The 13108-nt window shown below is 39.9% G+C and overlaps 1 protein-coding gene across 1 annotated transcript in view; it reads right to left on the bottom strand.

Moving 5' to 3' along the window:
• The window catches only part of LOC131592089 (receptor-type tyrosine-protein phosphatase R-like), a 211443-nt gene that overhangs the window by 1393 nt on the left and 196942 nt on the right, over window positions 1–13108 (bottom strand). Inside the window, exons 12-14 of the mRNA XM_058863366.1 lie at window positions 9525–9635; window positions 8278–8435; window positions 6180–6293 (exon numbers count right to left, since the gene is read on the bottom strand). Coding sequence (XP_058719349.1) covers window positions 6180–6293; window positions 8278–8435; window positions 9525–9635 — 383 coding nt within the window. The remainder of the gene's footprint in view (window positions 1–6179; window positions 6294–8277; window positions 8436–9524; window positions 9636–13108) is intronic.

The raw sequence follows: 13108 nt of genomic DNA, 5'->3' as shown, positions 1-13108 counted from the left end.
TCCAGCACATGCCCAACATGAAGAATTCCCACTAATATCAGAGTAAGAATCAGAGAAGAAAACATCTGGCATCTACAGTGTTAAATCCTACTTTTCAAATTCAGTATATTCAAAGAGAATTTTGCTCAATCACTTGGGTAAGGAAGGCCAGATACATGGATGCAGCATTACCATTGATGAAGCAAGAAAGTAGACAGAATCTGGCCTTTCATTTTTGTCCTTTACTAAAAATGTAACCTTCTGTGACCCGCAGATGGCCTGTGCAGAGAACAGCTCTTCCTGTCCTCTTTCTAACGCCTACAATGCATCCTGTCCGAACAGCCACCACCTACAAAATTTTAGTGGTGAATCATTTCACCACCAACAATGCAAAAGAGTTTAACCTAACCATAAAAAGAACTAGTTGCAGTCAGCTTGGATTAAATGCCTACATTTTATACAATCACCTGATAAGAATTAATTTTTCAGGTCTAAATATGAGGATCAAGTCCCACATCTCCAGTGCTGGTTGCAGTGTGGTAGGAAGGGGATGTCCTGAAGGAGGTATGTGTGATAGAAGTGTTACCGTTTAGCTCTGAAATTAAACTGAGCCTCTTTCTGTCAATACTGAGGTACTCGAGGTCTCCCTTCTCACGGAACAAGGCCTCAAGTTTACTTAATTCCACTTCTATTATCTCATCTGCCAGGGTATTCAAAGCTAGCTATTCTGCTTTTAGAAACAAGCCCCTGGTTCATCCTCAGTGTACCCTGGAGCAGCTAGTTACCTTTGGGATGATGAAAGACTAAATGGCCTCAGTGAGAAGGAAGACATTAAGATATGTGTCACACCTGGCTTCAGTTAGATCTTCATTGAAACATTTAAATTTTTGAGGTATTTGGACCCAGAGCACGGTTGGAGCCAGATATCTTGCAAGAACAGGTCTGAAAATCTCATGAGATCCCTAACAACAGATATGGTACTGATATACCAAGCTATCTGAAAAATGGTAAAACCTCCTCAACAAGTATTGTTCTTCAGTTTTAGAGAAGGTTATCTACAACCACAAGGTCTTTTTATTTTCTTCAGTGCTACCCAGCTGGTTAAATGGCTATGGCAGGAAAATCGTAATTAAAATAATACCTATTTCTTTAAACAAGTAACCAACAGTCTGTGCTCCTCCGATGACCTCAGGCAAATATAGAACACCTTCTAGTGAGCTGCATGGCTATTATATACTATTCCTAGGAATAAAATCACAGGCCCTTAAATGGTCCCATCCAGTCCAAAATGCAGCACTTGTAGCTTTGCCAACAAAGACGTCCACAAATTCATAATTCTTGGCTGCCTTTTGCCTTCAGCTACTTTCCTCTGTGCTTGTCCCCTGCCTGGAGACACAGTGAGATACTAAAGGTGATGGGAGGGCTTTGCTCTGGTCCTCTGTGCAGCTTAGTCTCCTTCCTTCCTTCCTCCTTGCTGCTATGTCCTGTTCTGCCCACGCAACCCCTTCCCCAACAGCTTCCCTCCCTGCCTTCCTCATCAATGTTCCCCCAAGATGTTCTCTAAGGGAGTGCACTTCCCAGGTTAGGTCTGCTGTGTGGAAGGGGTGGAGGAAGGGAATGTATCCAGGGAGAAGGACTTAGCAGAAAGGGTAGGTTAAAACAATTTTGTCTGCACCAGGCTGTGTGGTGGTGATCCTTGCTCTCTCCTCTTTGGTGCCGAAGCAACACATGAAACCCCCAAGAAAGCATGTGTAAGACTGGCAGGGACTGAGCCCAGCACCACAACATCTGCCCTGTGTTAGCAATCACAATTCAGAGGTTATGCTTCTTCTGAACCTTGTATGGGCAAACATCCATATCTCTCTCATCTTAAGGACATGTAAATCTTATTCAGAGGTACAGACAACTTAGCCTCGGTCAGTGCCATTATACATGGGATTTATTGAACCATAGTACCACAAAATGGTTTGGTTTGGTAGAGACCTTAAAGACCACATAGTTCCAAACCCCCTGCCATGGGCAGGGATACCTTCCCCTAAGACCAGGTTGCTCAGAGCCCCATCCAACTTGGCTTTAAACACTTCTAGGGATGGGGAAGTAAAGAATTTCTTCCCAATATCTAATCTGAATTTACTCTAAGTCTAAAATCATTATCTCTTGTCCTATCACTACAGACCCCGGTAAAAAGGCTTTCTCTGTCTTTCTTATAAGCCCCCTTTTATACTGAAAGGCAGCAAAAATATGTTCCTGGATCCCTCTCCCAGCTGAACAGCCCCATCTCTCTCAGACTTTCTTCACAGGAGAGGCATTCTATCCCTCTGACCATTTTCATTGCTGTTCTCTGGATCCTCTGTAGCAGGCCCATGCCTTCTTTGTTCTGGGGACCCCAGATCAGGATGCAGCACTGCAGGTGGGGTCTGAGCTGAGCAGAGCAGAACAGAGCAGAGGGGAAGAATCCCCTCCCTGGACCTGCTGGCCATGCTGCTTTGGATGCAGGCCAAGATACACTTGGCTTTCTGAGCTGCAGGTGCACACTGCCGGCTCATGTCCAATTTTTCATCTACCAATATCCCAAGTCCTTCTTACCTTTGTTCTTATGCATGGCTCACATTTAATAGCAGGGAGTTATCTGTGATCCCAAGACATTGGTTTGTGGAAATGTCTGTGTGGAAGAGCGTTTCAGGAGGAAATTTGCTCAAGGAGGGAGGTTTCCTCTCCCATGTCCCTAGTGCCCAGAAGGGATGTAGCCACAGCTACAGCAGCTCTGGGTGTGCAGCCTTCGTCTGTTTGCCAGCTTGCACTGCCAGCTACTCTGTGAGCTGCTGGGCTCTCTGCTTCTTTGGGAATCTTTGGGCTGGTGCTGGGAAGAAACAGACCCTGTTGTCCTGAGGGCTCAGGGATTGTGACCATCTTGGCTTGGGTTGTAGCGAGTGCATAAAGGGTCCTTTACCCCGCCCCCTGGCTTGCTGCTAGTGCAGCTGCATGCAGTCTGCTCCAGAATGAATGTGATGCAGAGTTTGGGATTTTTTTTTTTAACCTGAGGCCATTAGTCAAAACACTTAAACAATGAATTGACGCACACTGGAAACTCTTTTCATCCTGTCTGAGGAGCCAAGAGCAAAGTTATCGGATGTCATTCCAAGAATGTGCCTTTAAGGTTAAGAATGTGCAAAGTTTCTTGATGTCACAGTAAGTCTTGAAGATGCCTCACATCAAACATTTCCTGTTTCTGTTGTAAAATATAAAAAATTAACTAGGAAAAAAAGCAAGCTGAGCAGACCTGTGGGTCTAACTTTTTACAAATTCACACAGATCATGGCTGCATTTCCATCCTGGGCAAATTATTTTGACTGGATGGTCCATTTTCTCATATCATCTCAGCACTGATGATTACGGTCAGATCCACTTACACTAAACATCTAAGAAGGAAGTGGAACCTGGACATACCCTACCTAGAAAAAGCTCTGTCCTGTCTCAATCCCAGTTGAAGTGCTATTTAAAACTCTGTTTCCGGGGAGAGCTACATGGGCTATTAATTAAACTACTTTCCAGCATAACTTTTTGCCACCATCTGCAATTTGTCTGGATGAATATTTGGTTTTCACTGAATATGCTAGGCAATAGGAATGTTTTGGTAAGTCACTACAACACTACTTGTGAGTCCCTGAAGTCAGCTATTTTTGTTTTTTCCTATTGCTCGATTCACTTTGGTAGAAATGTGGTCATGGACCCATGTGATAAAAAGTCCACATGAAAGTGAACATCCTTGAGTATGTTCATTCCATCAGTAACCTGTGCTTGGAAGATGCAGCTCTGAGCATAAGCTAGAGTGTCCAGGAACCTAGTGGAGATAGGATACCAGGGATAAAATACTCAGTGTACCTCCTAGCCAGGTTGCTGGATCCCAGGTGGCCAGATAAAACCATCCTGTTCTGCTAAACTCTCCTTTTTTATTTCTTTGAGGGCAATCTGATGAACGCAGAAAAAACTGGAGCTCAGCTACTGGCCAGCATTAATGAGGAACACAGCCTCAGCACTGATCCTGCTCTGCTCAGAATTGTACCCCACTGCTAATGTTGGCTGTGCTGGTAACTGCAGTGCAACACCACAATGACCACAGCCAGCTCTTGCAGCCAAGTCGAGTGGGCTTTAAGTTCATTTTGCCAGTTTCATGAGACAAGTAATGACCCTGTGTCACACACCACTTGCCAATGACCACCATGTCAGGACTGTGACAGCAGGGGAGGCCAGTCTCATCGAGCTTTGTCCACGTAATAGTGACACTTATGGACCCAGGATCTGATAGGGCTGGCAGTGACTACTGTAGTCTTAAGGGCTGCTACGCTTTGCCTTAATCATTGTGACTATAAACTGTCAGGTCAGTGAGATTCATTCTGCAATATGGCCAATTGGAAAAAAAGAAACAAGAAAATAAAAGACAGGATTTGGTTACTGAGTTTTATCCAGAAAAATGTCTTTGAAAATTAAAACAGAGACATACGCTTTGTCTCAGGCAATGCCTGAGAATATGAAGCAAGATTTCTGTAGTCTATATAATCTGAAACTTGAAAAAGTACAGAAATGTACAAATCACAATATTTAACAATTCTTATCACAAGCTTTGTGTCATGGAAATTGCTGCTATGAATGTTATATTTGGGTCAGATTTCCATTCTCTTTCCTAGTTTATCTAGGATACTAATATGTAAAAGAAAGTTCATTAGGCAGATCCACTCAATAAAATTGTGTTGTCAGTCAATAATGCTGAAAATCTGGGTTGTTTCTTTATGTGTGAAATAGGGATATTAAAAGAGGCAGCTGAGACCAAACTTTGCTTCCACTTCTCTATAATGGATTGTAAAAGCAATAAGAAAATGTTCTCTCATAATAGAAATAAAAAAATGGGGAAGAACACTTCAAACCTTTCTCAATAAGGCAGACAGATATTCAGAAATGAGGGTTGGAAATTTGCAGTTGGTAATTTAAAACAGAGTAAGCATTTTTCCCTCAGCTATTCCTTCTTATTTTGTTGCTGAGATTTTTAGGTCAATAACTCCCTTGGAGAATTTTACACTCCAAGTGGCTCATGTCATCCTGTAAAGATCACATTACAATGTCTAGTATAGTGAAGCCATATGGGAGAGGAAGGCAGAGGAGATGATCCATAAACACAGTCAAGTATATGGATTCTGGTCCTTCTGCACTTCACGGTTCCAGTACATTTCCAGAGCTCTTCACAACACCAAAAATTATATATTAACTCTTTGAACTAAGCTCTGTTTCAGTACTTGCACCCTCAGGAATTTTTTTCATTTAAAGAAGACATTCATGTCAGAAGCAGTTAAGATACTTGCAAGGAGATTATATGATCTGGTACCTACAGCAAAAGAGGAGACTCCTCTATTCTTGGTAGAATCCTGTTTATTTACTTTATAAAAAATCCTGTTTCTCCAAGCAGAATAAGAAAGAAAAGTACAACCCAACCAGCAGTTTCCATTGTGCACAATACCCACATCTTCCTTTAAAACACAAATCCCTCTTCAGCCATGGTTTCACAAAACAAAGCACTCTGCAACAATGCTGGCTTACACTGTTCTTGTGCCCAAGCTGTGAATTCAGTCAGGGAACTGACTTCAGAAAAGTCTGGAACAAATGCCTTGGTATTTTCTTAGGCTGGGTAAATTTGTCAATTCAATCCAAAAGTATCCCCAGCACAACTGAGGAAATAGCAATAGAACCAGATTTGTCTTTCTCCAGTGCTCAAAGAAACTACACACTCAATGAGCCTGAATTTCTTCATCAATCCAGGCTCAAAGAAAATCCCCTGTCTCCAGATTGCCTCACCACTCCTGTGTCCTAATGGGATGATGCAGACAGCAAGCAGAAAGTTCTAGGTGGATGGGAAGGGAAAGAGAAGGGACAAGTACCCAGCAACTACATGGTTGTAATTTTAGGGGAATTTCATACAGTGGAAGTTTCACCCAGAAAACAATATGATTCCTTATTCAGGACCTAAATACAACTGTTACCTTGAATATTCAGTTAATGTGGTCATAAAAGTCAGCAAAAGCAATGGCAGCCATTTCATGTAAAGTAACATTCAACTGTGAAAATGTTTTCAGAATCATTACTGATCATTACCAAATCGTTTTGGCAATGACTTCAGAAATTGACTGATTTGTGGTTCTTCTGGAACTCACCGATCCACTCGTAGCTGGCAGACAATGCTCAATGCATCTACAACTCCCTCTTCCTTTAACTGCTGACAACCAATGGCTGTGGCAATAAAACATCCAGTTCTTCCTATACCAGCGCTGAAAAGAAGGCAAAATTTAATAGGGGAATGAAGTTCACAGATCAGGGAGTTACATGGAAAACAGTAAATAGATATGAAACATGGAATTGCTAGAACCCAGAGTTCTTGGGTGCATGTCTAGGAAGGCTGACTTCTCAGCACACTTTCATAGAGGGAAATGAAAGTGTGCACTGTTCCCGCAGTCCAGCTGTGGGTAATTGTGAGGCTTACATTTTTTCAGATTGTACACAAGTGAGAAAACCAAGCTTCATTAGCACTACAAAATCTGAGTATTCTCTGGCCTAGTCCATGCAAATGATGGAGATATGCACTGAAAAGGGGGAGAAGCCAGCCTAAAGACAAAATTCAGTAGGCTTTAATGTTTAAAGCCCTCAAAGTATAGAGGGGTTCTGCTAACCATATCTCTAACCATGAAAGCAAAAAGGACCTAGACCCATGCTGATGAAGTTAACTCTGTCTCCTGTGATTATGCAGGATAGTGAAGGATTTGGTGCCATAGCTTCCCAGGTTTTCTTGATGCCTGCTGGGAAACAGCCACTTTGGCACAATTTCTGCCCCTGAAGCCTCAACAGTGTTGAGAATCTCTGCCCCACTCTGTCTCTTGCTTAAGTAATGTGGAATGCAGTGCATCTTATGGCTATCATGCTGAATGGCAGTAAAATTGGAGGAAAATAGTTAAAACATGAATTTGAGGTCCAGATCTTCATAGCCCTCTCACTCAGACAAAAAGGGAAGAAACTGACTGGAAAATGGAGCGTGAGATTTGTAAACCATGGAGTAGTGAACATATAGGTATCTGAGTTGTGACTCATTAGACTCAAGTCTAATTGATACCAAGAACTATGAATTTTAATCACAACTGGGATGATATCTCTCTTTAATCATTAATAAATTCCTGCCCATGTTTACAGACCTTACTGCCATATCACTCATCTCAGAAAGACATCCCATTCTTCTGAAGACCTTCATTAATGAAGATCCATACGAGAAAAAGGGCAATCTCAATAGACATCCACAGATTTCTGCATTGTTAGGTAAACTGCAATTTCTGACAAATACAGCTGCATAAAATTTGGGAAAGTTGCTTATTCATCAAATTCTAGTTTTCAAAAATTATGGTTGGTTCAAATCTGTCTTCCTTTTCTCTAAATCTCCAAATATGGAGATGGAAAGAAGTTGTTCAAGATGAACAGTTCTGATTTAATATATTTTTATGGAAAAAAAAGAAGCATTATCCCAACTGTAAGAGATGTTTCATCACTGTTAAGAGACAAACCAAGTAAGAAAACACTGATTTTATTTTTACTTTTTGTTTTGCTTCATCTACTTCTTTCCACCAATATAACAAATACAGTGCTATTTCCTATTATTTAAATTTCAACATGGGGTAATAAGTCAATATAAAGCAATAAAACAGAATTAAATTAGAAGGTCATTCTCTGGCATTATAATTTGTGTCAGCATAGTATATAGAGTGCATATATAGAACTAGTACTCTATTCTTGAGTACTGAATAACACTTTGCTCTTGAATATCTAACCAATTGCTTTTGTGAAAATGTTCACAAATTGTAGTATTGATGTGTTTTGGTCTCCAAATTTGGACCCGATGCTTGCTCTTCAAAACTGACTTGCTCTGCAATATACCGGTCACCAGGCACTGCATCTGAATTAGGTATGCAATCATGCAACAAGACAAGAAAGTATGCAAATCATAAATAAGAAACAAAAGGAAAATAATTTTTCCAGCTGGTCTTTAGAAAGCAGAGTTCATTAGCAGAAATAGTGAGCAGTTCAGAAGCGACCTGCTAACAAGGGAATTCTCTAAAAACTCATATCCTCAAATATGAACTAAAAAAGTCAATTAGCATGAAGAGGAAATGGGTAATTTTGCTCTTCCCCAAACACATTATTTAAGAGGCCTATTTGATGCAATTTGCTGTAGCCTTGCTTTAGGCAGTCACTTAAGGACTGGCTAATTACCTGCAGTGCACAATGACAGGCCCTCTGCCCGGTGATTCTGCCCTGTCCTCTTCCACATCCAGCATGAGCTGCAGGAGAGGCTGAGCGCTGTCAGGGGTTTTGTGGTCCGGCCAGGATGTGTACCAGTAGTGCTTCACACTGTGGGACTGATTCCCTTGCTGAGAATAACACAAATATTTTATATGAACAATTGTATTCTTTTTATTTCTTACAATGTTATGATAAAAAGACAGTAAAAATGTTAAGAGAGATTAAACCTTTTTTTATATTAGACTTGGAGGATGTAACTGTGGATGGAACCGATGTGCTCCCAGACACCCAATTGTAAGAAGATTTTGTGCATCTGAAAACTTGGCTGTTTTTCCAGCTGTGTAAGTTCTGTTTTGTCCATCTGACTACTGACTTCATGACTGTATTGTCAGAAGTCTGTGATATATCAGCAACAACATCTAGAGAGAATAGCTTGATGGGCTTCTGAATTTCTAAATTATCATGTATTGCTACCTTTTAAGGTCATTGTCATAAGGGTCTTATACTAAAATTACAAGGATATTGAAGTTAAAGATGCAGAACAACTGCCCTCCTAGATTAATAAGATATCCGAATTTGTTCAGTTATTCTCTCCAACAGTCTGCTAACACTTACTTCTGCAAGGGGCTAAATATGGGCTAGGGTAATTTGCATTGGATGATATGACTTCTGTTCACTTCTCAATGCTCAGGCTGAAACACTAAGCAAATTTTCCCAATACATTATTTATTTTAATACTCTGTCATGAGTAGCAGGTCAATCTGATAGCATGAGAGTGTAGTATGGGGAGTTAACTCGGAAGAGGGACATCTGTCTTATTTTGCAAAATTGATGCTTAGTGAGAACCAGGAAAGTATGAAGATTTCCTTCTTGTATTTTTAGGTTTTCAGATAGTTGCACTCAGCACACAATACGAGCAGCGTATCTTTTTTTAGTCATTAACTAAAATCCCTTTACTTTGCCTTGGCAATGCTAAAAGGGCCCCAAAACAAATGCAATTCAAGAGAATGAAACTTGCACTCTCTTCTGAAGTCTCTACTATTGCCAGAGTGGCAATACAGTAAGTATTCCAGCACGGTGGTCTCAACCCTACCTTGCAGCTTCATAGCTCCTCCTGCAAAAGTTTATACCCTTTAAAAAAGCCACCACTTTAATTTCATTTAAGAGTAAAGAAAAGAGAGCATTATGAATGATACTTCTCAGATGCAGATAATTACCTTTACGGTAAGCTGACGGACAGTGTAGTTTTTGCACTCTTGCACACTGTTGACAAGAACTTCAACCTTCCCATAGATTCCTCTTTTTTCCGGCCAATACAGCACACATTTCTGGAAAGCAAACATCAGTGTCACCAACAAACTGGATCCTGGAGCCATATCCAGATCTAATTTTTACACAGAAGGTATTTTTCTGCAAAATTCAGATGAATTCAACAGAAGCGTTATTCATGTCAGAAGTATTCCTAAATAAGATATTGCAGAGTTCTTACTGAATGACTTAGGCCTGGTTTTCAGGATCTGAGTTTCACAGTACAGATCTCTTCCACAGAACAATTTGTACAGCTATTTTTGTTCTTAAAAGCTCAGTGAAGTTCAGTTATAGGAATTATTTTCCACGTTCAAAATTAAAGAGGTTTTTTTTTCCTAGAAAACTCTAAAACCCAACTTTTGAAGTTTTGTCTTTCCATATGGGATTTCCCTCTGAGCAAGAGATTCAGAATTTGTCCTCTGCTCACAAGACTTTTTATCCTATTTACTCTCCTGGGCCCTGATGCAAGAAAGTATGTAAATGTGTCCTTAGATCTTACTAAACTCAAGTGGACTTAATGTGGATGTTAAAGTATTTTGAGGAACCTGATTTGTTTTACTATTAACTTTCTGGAAATTAGTGTTTAAAAAATTCTTCAGTCTTGCTAAAGCTACACAAAATTGTATGCAGAATTCTCAATGAATCAATAGTGTTACACTATTTCAGCAATTTATCTGAAAAGCATCTACTAAAAAGGAGATGAAGAAATAGTATTTACAAGGCAAATAATATTATTTCTCCCCTGTAATTGTTCACTCATCTTCAGGTCTTCAGTATTCATTTTGAGTATCTCCATAGGCTATATGAAAACAAGTATCTCTTTTGTATAAATACTTCTCTATAAATGGATGCTTATTCACTTAAGAATGTAAGGTGTTTGAAAGCCACATTTTCTGAAATAATGCTGCCCAGTCCAACTCATTAATTAAATAAAAAGACACCCCAACATTTAAAGGAAGCCTTCTGTTTTAATATCCAATACATAGGTATAAACACCCAACCAACTAACCAATCAACCAAATAACAAACAAACAAAAAGCCCCCAAACCCCAAGAGAACAGTACTACAATAATAGGAATCCCAGAAAGACCTTGTTTGTATTTCCTCACAAATTCTTGCTGAAGCAACTGGTAGATAGACAGTAGCCTACATTATGCAGCAAAATGAAACAATCCCTTTAATATAATTAATTGTCATAAAGCATAACTTCCAGTAAATACTGCTAAAAATGATCCAGAAAAACAATCAGTGAAATGCAAAGCTTTACCCTCAGGTGTGATATTTAAGTTGCTACTTAATAATTCAATAGTGGATTGAACTGAATCACCTCTGTTGTATAAATACTTTTCTAAAAATAGATACTCATTACCTTAATAGTGTAAGGTGTGTGAAAGCCACATTTCCTGAAATAATGCTGGCCATTCTGACTGGTTTCGTTCAAATCCTGTCTTTTGCAGAATTACTCGAACATCCTAAATTTGCCGTCTCCCAGAAGAGATCGAGAATGGCAATAAAATACTCAGAAATTTGTATGAAAAAGAGTGTTCACAAGTCCCACAGTCTACCCATGTGACACATATAGCTACTATCATCTGACAGATCTGCAGTTCATGCCCCTCCCTGGGAGTGTAGTTTTCAGTGCTAATATGGGAAAAAGAAAAGTCTAAATACACAATTGTGCCCTGACAATCAACAATAGCTGAGTAAACTCCTGAGACTTCTTGATAAATGTGAGTATGCAACGCTCACTACAAAGCCTTCAAGCACTCCAGAAGAGTGTTTTTCTTGACTCTTTCCCAGAACTGGAATTGGCAACTTGTACTGGGTGGACAATGAAATGTGGCTGTTCATTAAAATAACTTTCATTTAACAGTCCGTCTACATTTCGTGAGATACAATGGATTATTTTTAACACTGTTGCTGTGCATCTTTTAAACTTACTGTTTGTTGTTGTTTTAAAAATAGCCTTGAAAATACAGGTGGGATAAGCTGATGCAAGCACTTCTAAGGAGTGGGGAATCAACATGTTTTCAAAAGTTAACTTAAAAAGGGGAAAAAGATGGTGGTAGGAGGGATAAAGTTATCAGATATACACAAAATAATATACAAAACCTCAGGACCATAATAAAAAAAAAGTAAACAGCCTCAAGCTGTTATTCGGACATAAAATAAAATTCTCCTCTAGTAGGTACATTTTAAACCTGTTCAAACATCAGATATAGTGGATGAGGAGTCTGGTGTCCAGCCTCGTGTGTGCAAGCAGTAAAAACTCACCGCACACAGTATTTATCAGAAACAACCAAACACGGCCCCTCCCCACCCCCAACCAAACACTCCCTGACAAACAGGAAGTTTATACAAGAAACATGCTCTCACATGACTTTTAATTTATTTCAGCCTTTGTCCTTCCCTCTGTGACAGGGCTGCAGGCTTGGGCTTCCTTCCATTCCCTCTCCTGTCTCCTGGCATGCCCTATCCCATGGCCACTGGGTGCCAAGCTTCACGGGACTGCTCCTGAGGTGGATCTCCATAGCGGAGTGGGATCTGGCCCTGCCTTGGTCTGGAGCTGGCACCTGTGATTTATCACAGTCAATGTTTTCAACTAGCCAGAACTGTGCCTAGTGCAGCCTGGCCCTCAGTTCTGCCAAACAGAGGAAGGCTGTCCCAGGTGACATGGTATTTACTGCCTTTACATTCTCTGGACTTGGACCCTGAACAAAATTAGTTTAACAGTTCTCAAATATTTGTGCAGTTGCTTTATTACAACTCTGCTTCTGGGGTATTTCTGCACATAGCTATGCCTGTGCATTTACACATTAAAGGTCCCAATAACAAAACAGTTAAAAAAAATAATAGCAAAGCTTCAATTCCAGGATCCCTTTTTACTCCTGCCCTCTATTTGCTGTCATGACTAACTCAAGCATGAGAGGTACACTTTAAGAGGGCTTGCAGGACTTGCCTTCATATACTGAAATCCTCACAGCTAGCACCAATCTTCTTAAGTTCTTCCAAAACCGATCTATGGTACCAATACTCAATCAATAAGTAATATTCAAAGAGGCTTATGCGAAGTCTGTAAAAGATAGGATTTCTGCATTCCAAAATCTACTTGGCTGTACATGTATAAGGGTAGACCATATATAGACCAACTGGGAAAAAAATGTTACATGAAATATGACACGAGCTTTAAACAGTGAGTTAACGAGATTGTCCTATATAATTATTGACAAAAATATTTGCATTATCTGAGTAATCTGATGCATCAGGCAGTATTAGTTCTCTCTTCTTGCAGAATGCTGTACAAGATTCTTCACTTACGCTTCCCAAAATATGTTTCCTGTTTAACAGGTAATGTTGCTAGTAAGTTTTAAAGGCAGAATAAATGCTTATTTTTGATGTAGTACCTAGCTCAATGACAAAAATCAGCTGACACAATAGAAGTCTATAAACTTTTCTATGAAATAATATATTTATATATACACATGTCTGTGAC

Source organism: Poecile atricapillus, chromosome W, assembly GCF_030490865.1.
Source record: "Poecile atricapillus isolate bPoeAtr1 chromosome W, bPoeAtr1.hap1, whole genome shotgun sequence".
NCBI lineage: Eukaryota > Metazoa > Chordata > Aves > Passeriformes > Paridae > Poecile > Poecile atricapillus.
The sequence above is the reverse complement of the archived record's forward strand: the minus strand, read 5'-3'. Positions and strand labels throughout refer to the sequence as shown.